Source organism: Bombus impatiens, unplaced genomic scaffold (assembly GCF_000188095.3).
Source record: "Bombus impatiens unplaced genomic scaffold, BIMP_2.2 scf_0930, whole genome shotgun sequence".
NCBI lineage: Eukaryota > Metazoa > Arthropoda > Insecta > Hymenoptera > Apidae > Bombus > Bombus impatiens.
Genome location: NT_177349.1, coordinates 102,910 through 123,102, shown reverse-complemented (window position 1 = coordinate 123,102; position 20,193 = coordinate 102,910). Strand labels below are relative to the sequence as shown.

Here is a 20,193-nt window from a genome sequence, read left to right as displayed (position 1 = left end):
ATGTTGGCTGAATTAGCGAGTCGCCCGCTCGGCGTGTTCGCTCGCTCGAGGGTGGCGAGATTGAAAACTGCTGGATGATTCAATTGGACGTTGTTGGTTGAGGAATATAGGCAACTGGTGTACTATATCGTATAGTACCAAGTATATACGTTCGTAAATATTTGAATACTTCCAAATAATTGTCGAGAAACATTTTTTCATTGTATCTATGAAATACTCACGAAAGATAGTATCCGTAGAATTTAATAAAATTGGTAAGCAATGCAATTGTTATAGTAACCAATTGAATCTATTTTGTATAAAACGTTTATAGTTGGATTATTGTTTCTTATTTCTCGTGCGAGTTTAATGATACGCACGTCATAGAGAAAGATTTTTGCATGATTTTGATTGCGACTCAATAAATCAATCATATGTCGATATTGACGTATCTCAAAATAGTAATTTTTAATATACTAATCGGAAACTCGATTCGTCGATGACTAAGTGTAAGCTATAAGGTAGAGTTTGTAATAACATCGAAATACACGCGTAAAATTTGATGAGTAATATTCTTACTTTGTTGTTGGAAACTACTGGCAGCGTCGAGATTGACTCGTAATTGACTGAATCATAAATCATGCATAGTTAACGAAAAGTTTCGGATAACCTAAATATAGAATGAGCTAATAATATATGAGATTTTGTTTTAACGTTTTTATTAGCGGAGGATAGTAACTCATCGATTCGTTACTTTTACAAATTGTTAATTTAGTCTAGTAATTTAAAATAAAATCGTAAGTTTTCATTGACATTATATAACCTTAACGACAATATCTAATAATCTTACTAGATGATAAAATTGCACCTTATTGAACTATCGTACGAAAATAATTATAAATAACCAATTATCACCAGAATCAAAAATTCATTTACAATCCACTCGTTAAAAGTCCGATTCCCTTCAAGCTTCTCATCGATTCTGTCCACACACATGTCACATAATCACAAAGAATATAAGGAAGAAAATGACCGATTCATTCTTGAAGTTGGTGTGGCCGAAGGACGTCGGATGATCGATGCGACGTTTAAGCGGCCGTGTCACGCGTCAAACGGCATCATTCAATTTAGCCGGGTCGCTATTGAGTTCCAAACCGCGGCGTCGCGTAAGTAGATTAGTCGAGCGGCTTTAATCACCTCCGGGAGGGGACTTTCTCACGCTTTAATAAAGTTCGTCGTTACGGTTCGCCGTGGCTGGAAGCCTAATGGCTAAAACCGTTTGATCGACGTAACTGGAGTAGCCAGAGACCAAACGCAGCACCGTTTCTCGTCCCGCCTAGAGCACAAATAATCCGTAGGCGTTAAATTTCCCAGGTAATGTCGCTGGCATAATTAGCATCGGCGTATTAAACGACCTCGGCTCGGCTTAGAGATCGGCCAGACAGAGGTGAAAATCGCTCTCGGTCGAAATCCAGTGAGAAATAGAGACGAAAACGCTTTACCCTCCTTTCTCTGTGGCGCGTGATAAATTCCGATAATTATAGCTTCGATAATAACCCGTGTAATGATAAACGATAGTCGTCTAAACGGTGTTCGCCGCACGAACGACGGATAAAAACCGCGGGAGAACGAAAATGAAGGAGTCAAGCCCGTGAAGGCACGCCTCGAATCCCCGCAGGGGATCATCGTCGTGAGTCAGAATCCAACAGGTGTATTCTTTGCGTCCTCCAACGATTCCTCTATGGCCTCTCTGCATACTTTTCGGGCCCAGACTCGTTTCCTGACCCTCCATCGAATCTCTCGTTCATCTTTGTTGATATCACATTCCATCCGGCTGTATCGTTTCGTCGAGGAACGTGGCCTCGTTTCGAGAATTACCTGTGAACAGAGTTTCGTCTAGAATTACCAGTTTATACCACGTCAATCGTTTTGAATCGTATTTCTAAGTGAGTCTGGTAATATAAATTTTCTATCGCAGTTATGTTTTCGGACACGGTCTGACGTGGTTCTTGATGTATTTTGATCTTCCTGGAGATAATGTTTTAATTTAACATTCTACGATCATAACGCTCTCGACGATGCTATCTGTACTGGTCTCTTGATTTTGTTAATTTCGTTTGTAGCTTTTGCTTACATACTTTACTTTAACTGTTAAGCTGCTTAATCTGAAACGAAATGTGTATGGTTCTTGAGAAGCGACGCTTCAAATGGGAACAACATCTCGCGATCTAAACCATTGTTCATCGGCCACGTTGATATTCATTTTACAAATGTAAACGAAATCACCCTTCGTAGGTAGACGGTGGATCTACCAATAGAGATATTCGTGGCGTGTCATTTATATTTTCGTTGGGGACTGCGGCCGATTCTAAGCGCGTATAAATCACGCAGCGGCGCAGATACGGAAGCAGGATCGATTTGTCAAGAAGTGTACGCGAACAAAATAAAATCGTAAGTTTTCATTGACATTATATAACCTTAACGACAATATCTAATAATCTTACTAGATGATAAAATTGCACCTTATTGAACTATCGTACGAAAATAATTATAAATAACCAATTATCACCAGAATCAAAAATTCATTTACAATCCACTCGTTAAAAGTCCGATTCCCTTCAAGCTTCTCATCGATTCTGTCCACACACATGTCACATAATCACAAAGAATATAAGGAAGAAAATGACCGATTCATTCTTGAAGTTGGTGTGGCCGAAGGACGTCGGATGATCGATGCGACGTTTAAGCGGCCGTGTCACGCGTCAAACGGCATCATTCAATTTAGCCGGGTCGCTATTGAGTTCCAAACCGCGGCGTCGCGTAAGTAGATTAGTCGAGCGGCTTTAATCACCTCCGGGAGGGGACTTTCTCACGCTTTAATAAAGTTCGTCGTTACGGTTCGCCGTGGCTGGAAGCCTAATGGCTAAAACCGTTTGATCGACGTAACTGGAGTAGCCAGAGACCAAACGCAGCACCGTTTCTCGTCCCGCCTAGAGCACAAATAATCCGTAGGCGTTAAATTTCCCAGGTAATGTCGCTGGCATAATTAGCATCGGCGTATTAAACGACCTCGGCTCGGCTTAGAGATCGGCCAGACAGAGGTGAAAATCGCTCTCGGTCGAAATCCAGTGAGAAATAGAGACGAAAACGCTTTACCCTCCTTTCTCTGTGGCGCGTGATAAATTCCGATAATTATAGCTTCGATAATAACCCGTGTAATGATAAACGATAGTCGTCTAAACGGTGTTCGCCGCACGAACGACGGATAAAAACCGCGGGAGAACGAAAATGAAGGAGTCAAGCCCGTGAAGGCACGCCTCGAATCCCCGCAGGGGATCATCGTCGTGAGTCAGAATCCAACAGGTGTATTCTTTGCGTCCTCCAACGATTCCTCTATGGCCTCTCTGCATACTTTTCGGGCCCAGACTCGTTTCCTGACCCTCCATCGAATCTCTCGTTCATCTTTGTTGATATCACATTCCATCCGGCTGTATCGTTTCGTCGAGGAACGTGGCCTCGTTTCGAGAATTACCTGTGAACAGAGTTTCGTCTAGAATTACCAGTTTATACCACGTCAATCGTTTTGAATCGTATTTCTAAGTGAGTCTGGTAATATAAATTTTCTATCGCAGTTATGTTTTCGGACACGGTCTGACGTGGTTCTTGATGTATTTTGATCTTCCTGGAGATAATGTTTTAATTTAACATTCTACGATCATAACGCTCTCGACGATGCTATCTGTACTGGTCTCTTGATTTTGTTAATTTCGTTTGTAGCTTTTGCTTACATACTTTACTTTAACTGTTAAGCTGCTTAATCTGAAACGAAATGTGTATGGTTCTTGAGAAGCGACGCTTCAAATGGGAACAACATCTCGCGATCTAAACCATTGTTCATCGGCCACGTTGATATTCATTTTACAAATGTAAACGAAATCACCCTTCGTAGGTAGACGGTGGATCTACCAATAGAGATATTCGTGGCGTGTCATTTATATTTTCGTTGGGGACTGCGGCCGATTCTAAGCGCGTATAAATCACGCAGCGGCGCAGATACGGAAGCAGGATCGATTTGTCAAGAAGTGTACGCGAACCGGTCGTTAATCGACCGAACGGCTCCAAAATCGTTCCGCCGGCTCTCGGTCGCCCGCGGGGATCGCAATCAGGCTGCCTGTTGGTCGTCGGCCAACACGAGAGATTTACGTTCAACACGAATGAAAAACTTCCATCGAGTCTTTTTTCAAATTCCACGACGCACCTCGCGGATGTCTCGCTAATGAACTATAATTCGAGAACTATAAAACGTCCCACAATTAGCGTACAAATTTTGTCGAGCGACCATCCGGTCTCTAGGTTTTGCTATCATTCCTTTTCCATGAATTAACGACGCGCCATTTACCGGGGACATCGATTAAACGCTCAACGAAGTAATATAACCATCGATTTGTCCACGCATCCGCACGATCCTGTTCCCAGGACGTGAACTTATATACCTACTTACGCACGTACATAGAAATAAAGTCCCCGAGGCTTCTATATCGTTCGATGTCTCAGGGATTCTGCGCGTTTCCGCGTTCCCACACGTGTGAATTCAATCTATATTGCTACCCGTGACTCGTTAATTCCACGAGGAATCTCCATAATTCGCCGCAAGTGCAGAACGGATCGACATTATTAATTATTTCTCTGAGAGAAAGGCGAAAGTCATCGATTAATCCCGGGCCAACAAAACTGCCCTCGTTGACGCGGCAGGGGAGCCAGCCGAGTATTCACGTTTACAACGTAGATTTACGCTCACCGTGGAACTTATTGGTCAGGTGTACGCGGCCAGAGACGGACACGCAGCCAAGGAAACACACAGGTGTACCGCATCGCGAGTATGCAAATGAAGGAAAAGAGGGGAGGAAGAAACTGTCGCCCCGGTTTGGGCAATGCCTCGCGAGCTTGTCCTCTACCCCCTTCTACGACTCCTTCGTCTTCTTCTTCTCCTCGTCTCCGCTTGCTCAGCCTTTAGACTGGCTTTGGGCCGCCTTTAGGTCGTGTGTGAACCCGCTGCGCGGACCGCATACCAATCTCCTCGATCGTCTCCTCCTTTTCTTTTATCCGCACCAGCAGAATCGTTCCTCTTCGTCCTCTTCGTCTTCTTCCATCGCTAGTTAGCCCGTGTACGAGTCGCTGCCGTCGTGTCTCCCGAACCACGTTTTCTGTTCCCTGTACAGGCCTCGATTCTTCGCCGCGACCTCGCGTGCACGTACACCGATATCAACTTGTGACTGTGTGTAAAGTTAGGGAAGGGGAATGTGTGTACGTATTGTACGTCGGCGAATTTTAGAGGTAATTTTTGAATGAAGAATGCGCTATCGTTCCTGCTTGAAATATGGCCATTATTCCCGGGTGTGTTCAGAGGAGATTGTAATACGAATGTTTAGTGGAACCATTTTATGGCCGCAAGAATTATGGCGATAGGATATTAAGAATTTTTTCGCTGGCTTCTGTGAATTATGGAACGTTCCGATATTTTGTGCTGCATCGTGTTACAGGGTTTAATAATCTGCGTAAAAGTGGAACATTGTGATACTTGTATAAATATACGATAGAATAACAAGATGAGCTATTGTATATCTGCATTCTACGTGGAATCAACCATTCTATTTTATAAAGCCTGCAATTTTACAGACTTTATCTTTCACATAGTACGGAATTAATCCCTCGATGCAGAATTTACGATGGAATTAAAAAAAATTTCATTCGAATCTCACTCATCGAATATACACCGATTAAAATAAAATCCTCCAAGTTTTACTTTATAGTTTTACTTTCAGAATCCATCAATCGTTCTCTCTTCTAATACAACTCCAAAATTCATACCATCTATATATGTTTTTAATAATACGAAATTTACCCCTCGACATAGCACTAACGATTAAGCGAAAAACTTCATTCGAATCTCCATATACGCACTGATCAAAAGAGAATCAATTTACATCATCTTGAAATCAACGAAATTACTCTCCAATCCGTTGACATCAAACGAATCTGCAGCACGCCATTGCACACTTTCATCTGGGAAACAGACGACGCTCAAGAGACATCATTCTACTTCAAGATGTCCAACAGTCTCACTCGAGACACCTGTGCATCTAGAATTCTATTCTTCCAATATCTCTCGTACGAAATACTTCCATTCGTTTCCAAGCTCATCTTATAGCCATCCATATACACAGAGAAGAACGAACTCGCGTACGTGTAAATGGGCGCGAGAGTCGAGCCCGCTCGTCGAGCAGGCATTTAACGCGAAGAATGCCAGGTTCCCCGCGATATGCAGGTAGAGGTACCAGCATACAGCACAACCATCAGTATCACGAGGTACTGACTCCTCGCGAAGCTCCTCCTTTGAGCGTCTCGAAGCGAGGAAAGAGGCTGGTCGCGACATCGTACGAAGGCTTCTTGGCCTTGTGCCCCTGCGAACAGTGGCTACCACCGGCTGCAAGAGGATTCTCTACGTCCTCTGTCGCTCGAGGATCCCCCCACAACTCTTTCTTCCTTCCCTTTCTGGCCGCGTGTCCGCTTCCTCCTCACGGACGTTCGTTTTTTTCTCTCCTTCCGCGCTGCCGGTCCTCTCGCTCTACGGTTCTCGTCGGGGACAACGCGAGATTTATTAGCCAGCCGGCTAATTGGGAACCGAGGACGCAGGAAAGGATTCCAGAACGAAACTTCCCCTTCGGCGCTCGCTGGAATTTTCAAGGGGACGTGGAACAACCCTCTTCTACGTTGGCCCGCCGTCAGATGAATCGTTCCTTCCGAAGTATAAGAGGAGAGGGAATAAGTCTGCGAATTTATCGCATCGCGACGCCTGACCTCGAGACCCCCGATTGTTGCGGCGAGATTTAGGGTCAAGGGTAAACCACGGCCAGGCGGTGCTCGAAAGCGATCAAAAGTCGGAATTCCACAAGGATTCAGGGACCTCGTCCGCGCCTTGCGTTCCTGGGAAATCGCTTTCGAAAGTAATTGAACGGAGGAGCTGTTGGAATGCAGCTTTTGGGAGGAACGGAGCGCTGGAATTCCATTGCAAACCGTCTTATAGCGAGAGAATCGAATTTATCGCGACGCGCCGCTGAAAGGTGAGTCTGTTTAAAGGTGATGTTCGGAATAGGTAAGGCAGGGTTATTCGAATAAGAAGGATGCTTCAACCGAGCTAAGTAATTTGCCTTGTAATTCGCCAAATTCCACTGATCTATATGACCCAAAATGGATGTTACATCGATGTCGATAGGTATTATTAATTAGATAGAAGTATGTTAGAGGTTAATTAGAGGTTAATTAGGTAGGTATTAGATAGTTTCGACTTTAGAATTCGAGTTTTAGATTTTTTATATTAAAATATAGATAGATGTTAAAATTTAGATAGTTTAGATTAGTCAATATTTGGCTATGGTATCTAATATAATTTTACTCGATCTTTTGTGTATTCCATGCTCTTTGCAAATAAAGTATAATAAAGGAAAAACATATCTGAAGAGATACGAACGCAAAGAAGTGAGGAGAACAGTAGATTTTCATAAAGCAACCTTTGGAGAATGGTTTGTGATTGGCATTGTGTTACCGTTAAGTATGGAGTTACGAATGCGCCGAGATGATACAGTACAATGAATAATAATATATCGCAACGATTTTACGTAAGGAACTTTCACGAAATAAATCGGCGTAATAGTCGTGTAGATCTGAACCGAAATTTGAACACAGAGGCTCGTTCGAATGTGTACACCCTTCGAAACACATTTTTGGAGGAGAAAGATAAAAGAAATAAAACGATTAAATATTGGGTAGACTGTAGATACGACTACTTTGTATATAATTAATGTTACTAATATTTTCGATACGTTCAAGTGGCTGACAAAAACAGGTATTTGATCCTAAAATAAAATACAAACATGCAAAAATAAAATTTGATCGGTGAATTAGTTTGCAATGTATTGAATTCGAAAATTGCTCTTCTATAACAGAGAAAAACTCGTGATTTATCACATTCGCTTCTTCCAAAACCAATACGATCTTCCTTCCATACCAAATGCGCAGTTCATACACAGAACACTACATTCGCAAAATCTCATAACAAAATCCTCAATTTGTCGCTATATGCTCAACTGCACGTTTGAAATATATTTTAATTTCAAATTTTCCATACCGAGTGTTTATGGAAAGACATAAAGCCGAGACGAGGGTCGTCGAAAGAAAGAAAGTAGAAAGCCTCGCGGAATAAATCGACAAAAGACATAAACCATTCACGGCTTCCCGGATCGGTGGCGGGCGTGCTGGAGGTTCGTTTCTGCTTAGTACGCGTCCTCACGTACCGCTCGTTCGATCTTTTCCGCGAAACCAAAGACACGTCGCCTGACATAGAGAAGGAGAAGGCGTTCTATTCGGCGTACGTAAGTACGTACGTGTAGTTACCGAGCCACACGATCGACGTGTACACGTCTACCATCGACGAGCGCCACGATGCGATGGAACGACAGTCAACGCCAGATAGAGGCTCCTCAACCGCTTCTACGTGCCCGCTACGGCTTCTGTCCATCCTTTTCGGCTCCCGGCAAATACGCCTTATTTCCACGTTGTGATGCTCTGATCCATTACTAAGATGGTAAAAATGCCGACTCACCGTGACTACAAATGTAGATAAATTGATTCTGAAATCTGTAGACAAACTACAAGACGTTGTTCTCAGTTTCTATCATAAAATTAGCTGAAGTCTTGATGCTTTTATAGCCTGGCTTATCACACCTAACGCTGTTAGGTACGCTTCACACTGTTATACTTAACACTGCAAACACTTACGTCTAATACTGTTTGAGGCTTCCGGACCGTAAACCGTATCCAACAGAAAGCTATTTCCGATATTTCGCTAACATTGTAGATAACTTCACGAGATCTTGAAATTTCTAACTAAATAGCAATCCAGTTAAGATTTTGAATGAACGCGTTATGCGATATAATTATAATACTATAACTACTATATACTACGATATAATTATAATTATAATTATAATAATCGATGAAGATGTACCAACATATATGCCGGCAATTACAAACTAACTATCTAACTCATGATCTAACTCGTTTATTTTCTTCTATTAATTTTAGAAGATCGTTTCAGATTATTGTAGTATAAATAAACGCAAGGTGAAATAAGTGATAAACTCCTTTTCTTTTTAGATTCTCGACTCGGGCCGCTTTCATAATCACCGACACATATGTCTGATTTATATTTCTAATAACACAATGCACACCATCGTGCTATCCCGTTATTGCATACTTGTCTGCGTTGCATCATTAGATATATGGATTTGTCGAATGACACGATATTGCTGGTGCAAAATCACATTACCATAACGCGTCTGAAATCAAGTTTAAGAAACACGCGTGCGGAGAACCCTCGTAACGATTAATGTCGCGAAGCCACAGAAAATTAATTAATTGATCCTGGAACCGCATCTTACGGAATAATATCCGACTTAATGAATTTCCTACGCCCACGAAACCGGACGACCCACGTCCATGGCTGGATCGATCGATGATCGAGACCGCCGGTGGTCAGATCGTGACTTTTACCCGCGATCCATCCGATAATTTATTACACGCCTGTGCGAGGACGCGGCCGCGCTCTTTAAACGCGTCCGAACAAAACGAAGCCCGTTGTTTTGCTCGGTGAAAGGCGAAAGGGGAAATTCGCACGTAACGCAGTTTTCTGCGGAACACCCACGCAAATTCCTAGACGCTTCGTTTGTATATACTTCGTTCGTCGTATTGTGACAGAGTGGTGAGTGGGTACTTTCCTCGATGGTGGAACAAGGAAATGCAAATTTTAGAACTTAGATGCGATGTATGCTGTGATGAACATAGGCATAATGGATAGGAATACATAAATAGGAATGCAGTGGCTCGCGAAAGTGTTTGAATACTTAATGTAGAAACCTTTTATGAATATTATCTTTATGAAAACATTTGGAAAGTTCATGGAAACTCTAATGAGACCAAACTATCGCGATTACTGTGTGTATTGATAAAATCTGAAACGAATTTAAAAATGCATATACTAGAGATTAAAAGATATTCATTGCAGGCATGCAATTCGCAAGAATCGTGAATTTTCCAAAAACTTCGTATAATACAAATAATATGTTAGTAAAAATTCGAGGATAAAAATTGGAAAGGTTAAGTGACCTGACAGATAGTAAGAAAGACACATTTCCTCTATTGAGTGCTCCTAATCCATTTCTCCCGACCTTTCGCGGAAGTGCAAAATTCTCGGGGCCGATCTGGACAGTACAAAGAGCACCGTTGTAGCCAATCCTCGTCGAGCCGGGTGTCTCGTGCTAAATGTAAAGTCGGCTCACTCGTCGCTGCCACTACCTAGAGCAGATGAGCGCTAATTGGTGTTAATTGGTGGCTCGCTTGGGGCCCGTCGTTCCCACGCCCGCGACTTTCATGCTCGCCTTTTTTTCTCTCGCACCTCGTACATATATTCTAATTCGTTCGTCCGTCGCGTTCACTTCCACACGTCGCGGCATCCAGCCGGTTCTTTGTGCCTTTGCAGCTCGCGAACCGTCCGACGTTTCTTCATTGTCCAGCCGTCTTAATCGATATGAGTCAGCGCGTGGATTACGATCAGATAAAATTTCTATTATTCTGACATTTTCGTGGCGTACGGATCGAAACGTTTCTCTTCTTTCTTTCTCTCTCTCTCTCTTTCTCTCTCTCCCTCTCTCTCTCTTTTTTCCTTTCTTCAACGGGACAGCTGATGGAAGAGGGAACGAATGGAACGATGAATTTCGAAACCTTAAAGGAGAACGATCCGATCGATGGTAAATAGAAAATGACAGCTGAACAGATTCGAGTTATTCTTCGAGCAAGATGGATCGGCTGCTCAAGGCCGTTTTTCGGATTATATCACACAGCATCGTTTAGCTACTCCATCATTCTACCCTTTTGTCTTTTTGCTTTTAGCGCTCCTTCCGTTGTACCCTTCCTGTCAAAGAAGCTTTTAGAGTAATCGTAAGCAGCTACTAATTTTAGAATAACAGTTACTGTTTTCTGGCAGTCGGGTTCTCTTATATAGCCGAGTTATTTGAATTCAAACAACTTGACGTGGAATGATTTGATTTAATGAGAAGGATAAATGGAAATTTTAAGTCAAGAAACAACAGGTTCACACTTGTAAAATAATTTCAAGCTGCTTGGATTCGATAACTTGACTAATTTGAATTAAACTCAAAGAATAACTCGCACTTTGAACTGTATCAAATATTCTTTGAAATTCGCGACTTTCAACGGTTAGTGGGAGAAAATATGGTAGTTTCGCATCATACAGACAATATCGTACTTTTACTCGTACTTTAATATTTTTATTAATTTAATATATTCTTTATAAATATTATATACTTTTTATCGCTTATCGCTGTAAGTCGAAACGAATACAAGCAATTAGTTTGTTTAGCTTTACTTCAACCATAAAAAGAAATAATCTTCACTTTACCATGAAACGATATATATTATTACACAGCAACCAACGTTTATTAATTTCAATGTCTTTAAGAAATTCAAAAAAATCGGCTAATAACTTTTAAAGACACACTTTCACACAATCCTAACTGTATCGAGAGAAAGAAAAAAAACCAGCAACCGGAATTCGTTTCAAAGGTTTATCTCTCGTGGGTGACTGAAAATCACTGGGAATCACCGTCGAACAGGTTGCACGATCGTTCGCTGCCAAATCGGTCGAAGCTGAGCAAAAACGTGGAGTTTCCAACGGTGGAAGTGTCGCGCCGCTTTAGGAAGCGATTTGTCCGCAAGAAAGGCGCGCGACATTAGCCGCGTTATCTAAGTATTTGGGTTGCCAGCGGGGGAGAATGTTTTCGCTAATTTGTCGATCGACAGTTCAGTCACGATCGAGCGGTTAGCCGGTCATATTGAATAGGTCCTGGACAGAAAAGGAAATCGATCAACGAGGGGAAACAACACGGTTCCCACATGTATCGTGACACGGAACGCTTCTTTCTAGCGTGGAACCCCGCGTGGCGTACCACTGGCTCGCTAATCGAAAAGTAGGCTCCAGAAGAGAAATAAGAGAAAGAAAAAGAGTGGATCGTTGAAAAGCACGGAAGATATCTATTATTCGGCGTCGTTTGTTATCCTCGGGTCTCAATGCGGCGGAACGGCAACTCGCAGCTTATTTTTCACTTTCCACCGGTTCCATCGACTCAGCCACCCCCGTGGTCTGAGTGATCACGCGAAACACCTGCGGTTCTAATTAAAAAGTCGAACGAAGAGCTACAGAGCTTGGACTCGTCCTTTCTCTCATTGTCTACCAGCGAGGATCCAACCGAGTTCATTAAACCGCGCGCACACACGAGCGAGCACACGCGAGATCGCCGATGCGCTGATCCTTTTTTATTTATTTTTTTTTTCTCCTCCACGAGACCGGTTCCATCGGGAACGCTTCCAGCTTTCTATCGTACAACCCAGACCCCTGGACACCCCTTTGGGATCCGTTGCTGGTCGCGTTTGCTGCTGCTGCTGCCGTTTCTGTCTCTGCTTCAGCAGCCTCCGGACGAACAGATAGCCGCTGTCTTCCGCGACAGCGCGATTGGAATTTATTTATTGCATTAGCCGACCGTCACTCACGGGCCTTGATTGGTGGTACCAATCAGGTACGGCCGTTGGAGGAGAGGCAACGTTGGTCAAAGAATCGGTAGACCAACGAACGCACGCAAACTCTCTCTGTGGCTGTAATTATTCTGATTTGTGGCGACACATTGAACACAGGTGTCACGGGTGAAAAATACGCCGGTGCTCTGATTACAACGACGATCGGTAATTATCGGAGACACGGTGGCCACCTTTTGATGGAACATTTGTTTTAATCCCTGCTGGTTGTGTTGCATCCCCGGTGGTCGGACGTCGCGTCCTCCTCCTCGGGTAGCTCGGCTACTTTTTTACTAGATTATCGATGAGCTCTCAAGGTGTCTCGGTATGGTGGAGGGATGATTGAATGTTGCGTTTAATCTTTCGTAGACGTTCAACATTCGAGTTCGGCTCGACGCCAATCAAAAGATATTGATGGAACGTACGAACGTATGTATATATGTGTAGATTGATCGGACACATATGAATCGTAAACTGGGTGATTTAGGAATGATTTATCCGTGATCGATGATCGTATGCCCGAAGATACGATGAAAATAGCGGAATTAAATTTATAAAGTATCTGGAGATGGGAAACGGAAGTAAAAAATTGATAATCCTATTGTGGCGTAATACGGGAGGTTACCGAGGGTCAGGAAGCCCTGTGTTAAATTTGCAAAAGTGCATCTCGGAAGGTTCCACTTAGAGGCCACACTGGCTAAGGAATTATTCAAGCTGACCAAGGGTTAATTGCTGGCTTCATCAAACCACCTCTCTTCCTCTTTCGAAGCAGCCCTAGACAAGCGTGACGTCATCTTTCCGTATTCGATTCGCGTTTGCCGGAACACGACTATTCAGCATATACTGGTTACAAAATACGTATAAAGTAACATAACGTAAAATGCAGTGTAAAATATGAATAATATAAGGTACAAGGCTATAACGTAAAAGAAAGTAAAAACCGGGTATAGAATAAACTAAAAGATATGAAAGGAGAAATAATTTTAATTTACAATTTATGTTTTTGAAAATTATTTATTCGTATAGTAAAATAGTAAAGTATAGCAGAACAAAGTAAAACGGGAAATATAAATAAAGGATTACTTTTAACTCATAATTGCTAATTTCCAAGAGCTCTGGGAAATTTCCCAGAATTCCTAAAATCCTTAGTTAGAAGATTCCCAGCCTCGTTATCGAATTTTTTTCTTGGCTCACAGAGGCAATTCACGCTGATCCTGCAAGCAAGAGACGAAGCGAGCACAGGCGTGATCGAGGAAGCGAGTTTCAGCGGCATTGTCCTGCCAGGACCCACGTGGCACACTCTCAATCATGAAGGAAGAAACGCTCATCTAGCTTATCGCGTTCGGGTCCAGTGCGCGGACCATTATTACAACGCGACCTGCACGAAGTTCTGCAGGCCGAGGAACGACATATTCGGCCATTACACCTGCGACGAGAATGGCGATAAGGCGTGCATACAGGGTTGGAAAGGCGCCGATTGTGAAATAGGTGAGTCAATTCTCACGTTTCATTTCAACGTATTAACATTGCGAATCTGATTGCATTAAAAAAAAGCTTATCGTTGCTTCTAAAAGAAAGTATCTCAAGCTTAACGTTGAGACAATTGTCATGTCCATTGAACAGTGCAATATTCATTTCTAACAATTGCTTAGTTCCTTCTTTTCCGAAAGAAATTTCGAAAGATCGAAATATCGAAATTTGAGAAAAGGAAGCTAATATCATATCACTTTGCGTTTGCAGCTAGGAATATTATTCGTAACATTTTAAACTCGCATAAATTTAATTCTAATGACTTTATCAATATCTACTATATATCAGCCCTTTGTTATCACATTTTGAATGACCACTATGGAAATTTTGAACACCTGGAACTAGTATATCCGCTTTGTATTTAGGACAAAGAATTCACACTTTAGATTCTTAGAAATTTAATTCTAAATACTCTGCTGATATTAGCTTCTTCTTCCTGATTTCAAATTTTAGTATTATTTTAGCAGTATTTAAAAAAGTGGGACTGACGTTAATTCACTTCGACATTAGCGTTCGTAGCTGTTTTAGAGTAGACATTTCAAGATGCACGTACATAAATATCCATATACGATTATTTTATGCAGAGAGCGAATGTCCGGAAGATTTTCGCTTTCCCCTTCGCGGTTTGACACGGCTTGACAAGCACGCTGGGAAACATACATACGATCGGTTCCATGGATTGCTGGATAGGCATTTATAGCCAGAGAGAAGCGTAATTGTTTTTCGGTTCCGAATACACCGTACACAGAAACGGTCAGTTTCTCGGTTATATTTATTGCAAAGAGGCGGCGAAGCTACGTGTCTAATTAATCAAATGTACCTCGAGGAAGCACGGAAAAGTTACTTAGCTGCGAGTCGCATCGGTATCTCCGATTAAACGGTTGTATTCGACTTAAAGAATCGTTCATACGTATATACCATCTTACCCGTTAGGAATAATTATTATCGTGAATTAGGATCTAAAGCCGCCACTATTTTATCCCATCGTCTTTGCTAATCGAACGCACGTTTTCATCGTGAAAAGCCAAGGAAAAGAAGAATTTATGTATATTTCTCCGCTCAGAATTCGAATTTATCGATTTATGGTGATTCGCTTTAACTGTATTTGCTTTAGAGAAGTTTTGATTAGCCGACCAAGTTGATCGACCTTAACCGTTTCACGGTTAACCTAAGAGAGACTCAAGCAAATATAATACATCGGAAATTTCACATCTTAAATGTTGCCATTAAATTGGATTTTCATGTAAAATCATATCTTTATGAACGCAGATAAACAATTTCAAAATACATATAAAAATTATAAATTTCATAACGAATATTTTACTTTGGACTGTCCGCATACTTTTCAATATTACACGTCCCCTGTATATTTCCATAATTATAGTATTCATGTCTCCTAAAAAATTCCACCTATATATCTAATTTCTGTTACTAAAAATGGAAGAAATTTTGTCAACGAAGAAATAATTAATTCCTAAATCGCTCATTTTAAATTCTTCCTAATTTTATTATACCGTTAGAGGGAAAGAATGAAAAATAACTTGTAAAATACTCGATTAAAATTTCCTTTAGAATTTCGAACAAATGGAAAATAATTTAATTGGTTCTCGAATCATTAGGTGCCTAATATAACCGCGGTTTTTTTTGGTTGTAGCGGCAGCCGTCCGTGAGAAAAGCGAGTGGAGCAGAGCGCGAGGCGCGACTACTCGAGACGCGAGGTTTCACGCTTCGAGGATCGATTAATTATTCCCTCAGCCAGACGTGGCGAACAAAAAAAGGCTGGTGGAATCGTTTAGCCGCCAATATCCTGGCAAAGACCTTGCGCGACGCTTCGTTGCATACGTAACGAGATCTTAGCGACGACAAAAGCGTGTTGCTCCGTCGTTTCATGCCAGCTTTTTGCTATGGCTCTGATTTTTATAAAATAGTAATCTACTTTTTCGTCTCCTCCATCCCCTCGATCGTGTGTCGTTCCGCTCGACTCCGATCAACACGTTCTCCTCCTTTGTCTGGTTTTAATGCTTCCGGTAATTGAAAATCGTTCGGTAATTTAATGACTGAGGTTACGAAGGTACATTGTTTTAACGGTGATGGAAAAGGCCGTTTAATTACAGCGCGCTCCGATCTGTTTTCGATCGTTTTCAGAATAATTTATTTTTCCTTGTTTGGCGTTCATTTATCGAAGTGGCCTACTTATAAGTCTATTACAAGTAATAAATAGTCATTTGTAAATTATTTATTAATAGGATTTTTGCTAAGGTGGAGTCGCTAATAGAATTTAAATGTTCATATTAGCCACTAATCAAGAGGATCGATATTACGTTATAATAAAAAGCTCTCCACTAGATATTTCATTGTTGTTGTAACCTCCGAAATATTGCAAAAAATATACCAAAGATATGCTACGTAAATCATCCAGAAGTAAGATCTACCTTGTAACTATAATTCCACCAGGGATAGTCATTTGATTTCCAGAGTTAAGATCATTCTAATCGAGTATTCTAGCAGAAAAATGAAAAAAGTTTCGAAAAGTAGATTTCATGCAGATATGAATCAATCTTAGCTCTCTATATTTCCTACTTTCAACGATAGAGAAATTATCTCCATTTCGAACTTGGAGAAAAAGGAAAGATTCAAAACTGATAAGAGATTGAATAAAAGTTTGGAAAATGTGAAGAGATTTTCGCTAGAGTTCAATGACTAAAAAGATAAGCATCGAGCTGTTAGATGCAAGAAGCTCGTTCCACGTGGAGCTTTTATCGAGACGAAAAGCGCGAGTCTCGCGAGTGTCTGATAGGCAAAGATGCAAACACGCGGCACAGCGAAACACACGAATTATCTCGAAGCGTGCCTTAATGGGCGGACGTTAGACGCATGTCGTACGATCATATAAAGGTAGAGAGCAGCATCACGCCAGATCCCCTAGCACAATGCTGCCCGGGCTAATACGCCAGCTCTTTCTTCGCTGCTTAATCGTTACTTCCGCCTCCACGTGTGTTTATCCGACTTGTGGTACGTTGTATCCCCCCTTCGAGAACATCGTTTTCGAAAGGCACCAGCTATGTAAACGCTTAAATCATCCTCGAATCTCGTAACATTGTTCAAGAAAGTATGGTCCCCTAATGGTCGCTGAAAGAGATTCATATTTCGTATTATAGGAGAACGAAATGATAAAAATTGAACTTTGTGTGTCACTTGATACTTAGAAAGCGTGTTTGATATTCGTAAAGTTAAAAACGTTCAGATTGTTTAATCTTTATTCGTTCTCTGTAAAAATACGTGATTTATGATTAGAAATTAATTTCTTGTGTGTCGCTTAATAATTGGAAATACGTGTTTCATATTCGTAAAGTTAAAAATGTAGAAACTATTTAATCTTTTGTAAGAATATATAATTTATAATTAGAGATTACATTTTTTACTTTATATTTTATCTCATTTTACTTTGCTCGCGTTATTTCAAGTCTTTTGTATATCTCCGTATTATTTCTATATTTTGTTATTGTATAATTGTTCTAATACGAATCGATCTGTTTACGATAATATTGCGAGTTTTAAGTTCTTAGAAAAACGTGTGAAACAGCGTACAGCTGTGATCTTCATAATAGTGAAAAAATTTCCGACCATAGAGAAATAGATCGCAGGAAAATAGTATTTTTATGTATTCAGAATGTAAAAAATGAGAGTAACTCTAATAGTAACTGTTTATAAAGGCTTTTTTTAATTTCCAATTGACCTTCGATAAAGAATTTTAATAAGTCTATTTATTCCTTGTTGCATGAATATATCATTAACTATGTTTATCTAAGCGTCGTTCAAGAATCGTCATATATCTTCCATTTTTTATCTTTCGTTTCATATGCAAATGCCAAGTATAATCGTTCGTTAATTATATATCCATTAAGACCGACTATCTATCCAACGTAGATAACAAAAGGCTCGCAGGATTTTTCGAAAGGCTTAAATGTGCTGGAACAGTTGAAAACGAGCCAGAGAAAGTAGGACGAAGCACTATTAGACTTTTCTGCGGTATAGTAATTAGCAACCGCTGTGATATCGTGTGAAACCGAACTGTTCGGACTTGCGGTGCTCGAGGGCAATAGGAACTGTGACAAGACACTCGTCGAATTCAAAGAATCTCCTAAATTGCTCGTTCAACTTTAACAGAAAACAGTGGCTGCCTCGAAGACGCAGCCGGTTTCCCTTGACACTGTGAACTTTAAGATCTTCTCGTTTGCTTAACGTCTGTTTTAATGCTCCTTTTATCGATGAGATTATGGTCATTCGACTTCGTTAGCTTGAAAGTGCACAGTAAAAGGTTCACATGATTAAACACGACTTTCCATAGCCATGACAGAAATTTCCAAGTTAACATAAGAATTGATGTAAGAATACGTATGCTGGGCTTTGCGAGGTAACAGAATTTTACGACGTATCGAAAGCGATAGAACTCGAATCTATAAAAAAATGTAATTACAATAATTTATGAAGAGACACTTCGATCTTCTCGGCCTCCTTAAAACTTTACAGTGCGAGGCAAACCACTCACGCAATCAAACACATTTTTTTACAGCTGTGATACAATTTTTCCAACTAGTTTAACTTACAAACGTACTTCTGTAGCTAGGCTTCTAAAAACAGAAAACGTTCATTAAAATCGCTAAGAAAGAAGATTAAAGGAATCACCTAGACTCCGGTTCCATAAGAAACATAAATATTTTAAATACTGATCGTGAAATTCATTAAAAAAATTCCACGCAATGATCCACGATAAAAATAATAATAATCTACAGCGAGTTTATGAAAATGAAAAATAATCTATAAAAAAAGACAAATATTCCATGAAGCAAATTGCTAAATTCGTAAACAAGTTCACGATAGATATGTAATAAACGTAACAGTAATCTATATCGAGTCTATCAAAAATAATAGCAGTCTATAAAAAGAGAAATTCCGTTATCTCTGCGGTGGAACGAACCGGGTCGCATCCCCTTGACACGGAATTATTGCGGCGACGGTTTAACGATGCAGGAGGATCATATTATCGGTATCACAATTAGACACGTTCCACTTTCGTCGAACGCAAGGGAAAAAGGAAAGGACAAACGATCCCAATTAGGGACTATCGGTGGAAATCGTGTACTCGTGAGACGACGAGCCGGTCGGTCGTTTACGAGAGATGAGAGGAAAGAGAGAGATGGAGAGGTAGAGAACTGGCTCCGGCATTTTTGTCGCGCTGTGAAAGGTCAATACGAGAATTTCACTCGTGCATCGTCTTCACACGAGCTCTATGCACCGACCGCATCATGCAACACACCGTTCCTTGTCGAGAGTACAGCGTATTTCTAGGCTCGTAGCGCGAACGTTCGTTTGCATTTGACCCCTTTTCACCACGATCATAAAATCCTTCCATACTGCTCTTTTACGAGGATCAGAAGCGTTAGAAGGAAGCGTTGGAAGGAATACCGCATTTAATATAACGCAGAATCGCCGTGAAATTAAATGCTGCGTTAAACACGAACTCTTGACTTCGTTAATTGCTTTGAGACACAAAGTTTGATCAAGTCGAAGAGTATCGATATTATTTATTACGTCATCTACTCCGTCGTTAGGAATTGGAAAGTTTAGTTGAAACAGATGATGTTCTGCGTAGAAAGTTTAATTTATAGGAAAATTAACCGATATGTAAATTTACAGTAAGTGTGGCTGGTGGGTGAAATGTACATATGAGAGTGCGCTTTTATGCACAGTTTTTGTGTTATTTGACGGATGATGAATTGTACAGTATCGCGGCTAATAGCGCAAGATAAGCTAAATGTTGATCGTTTTATGGAGAGATAATCGGTCGTTGGTGGCAAAGGTAAAACGGTTGAAGCGGTTGTGCGTGAAAGTCGTGAACCTTCACCTGTAATCCGATTCTTCGCGCATCTGTTCTGTTCACCAGATCGGGGGAATACAAAAATAAAGAAACCACGGTGTACG

The 20,193-nt window shown here is 41.0% G+C and overlaps 1 protein-coding gene across 1 annotated transcript in view; it reads left to right on the top strand.

The window, feature by feature from the left end:
- LOC100750208 (protein jagged-1) overlaps positions 1-20,193 on the top strand; it is a 58,680-nt gene that overhangs the window by 28,852 nt on the left and 9,635 nt on the right. Inside the window, exon 3 of the mRNA XM_012391140.3 lies at positions 13,878-14,169. Within this exon, the coding sequence (XP_012246563.1) occupies positions 13,878-14,169 (292 nt within the window). The remainder of the gene's footprint in view (positions 1-13,877; positions 14,170-20,193) is intronic.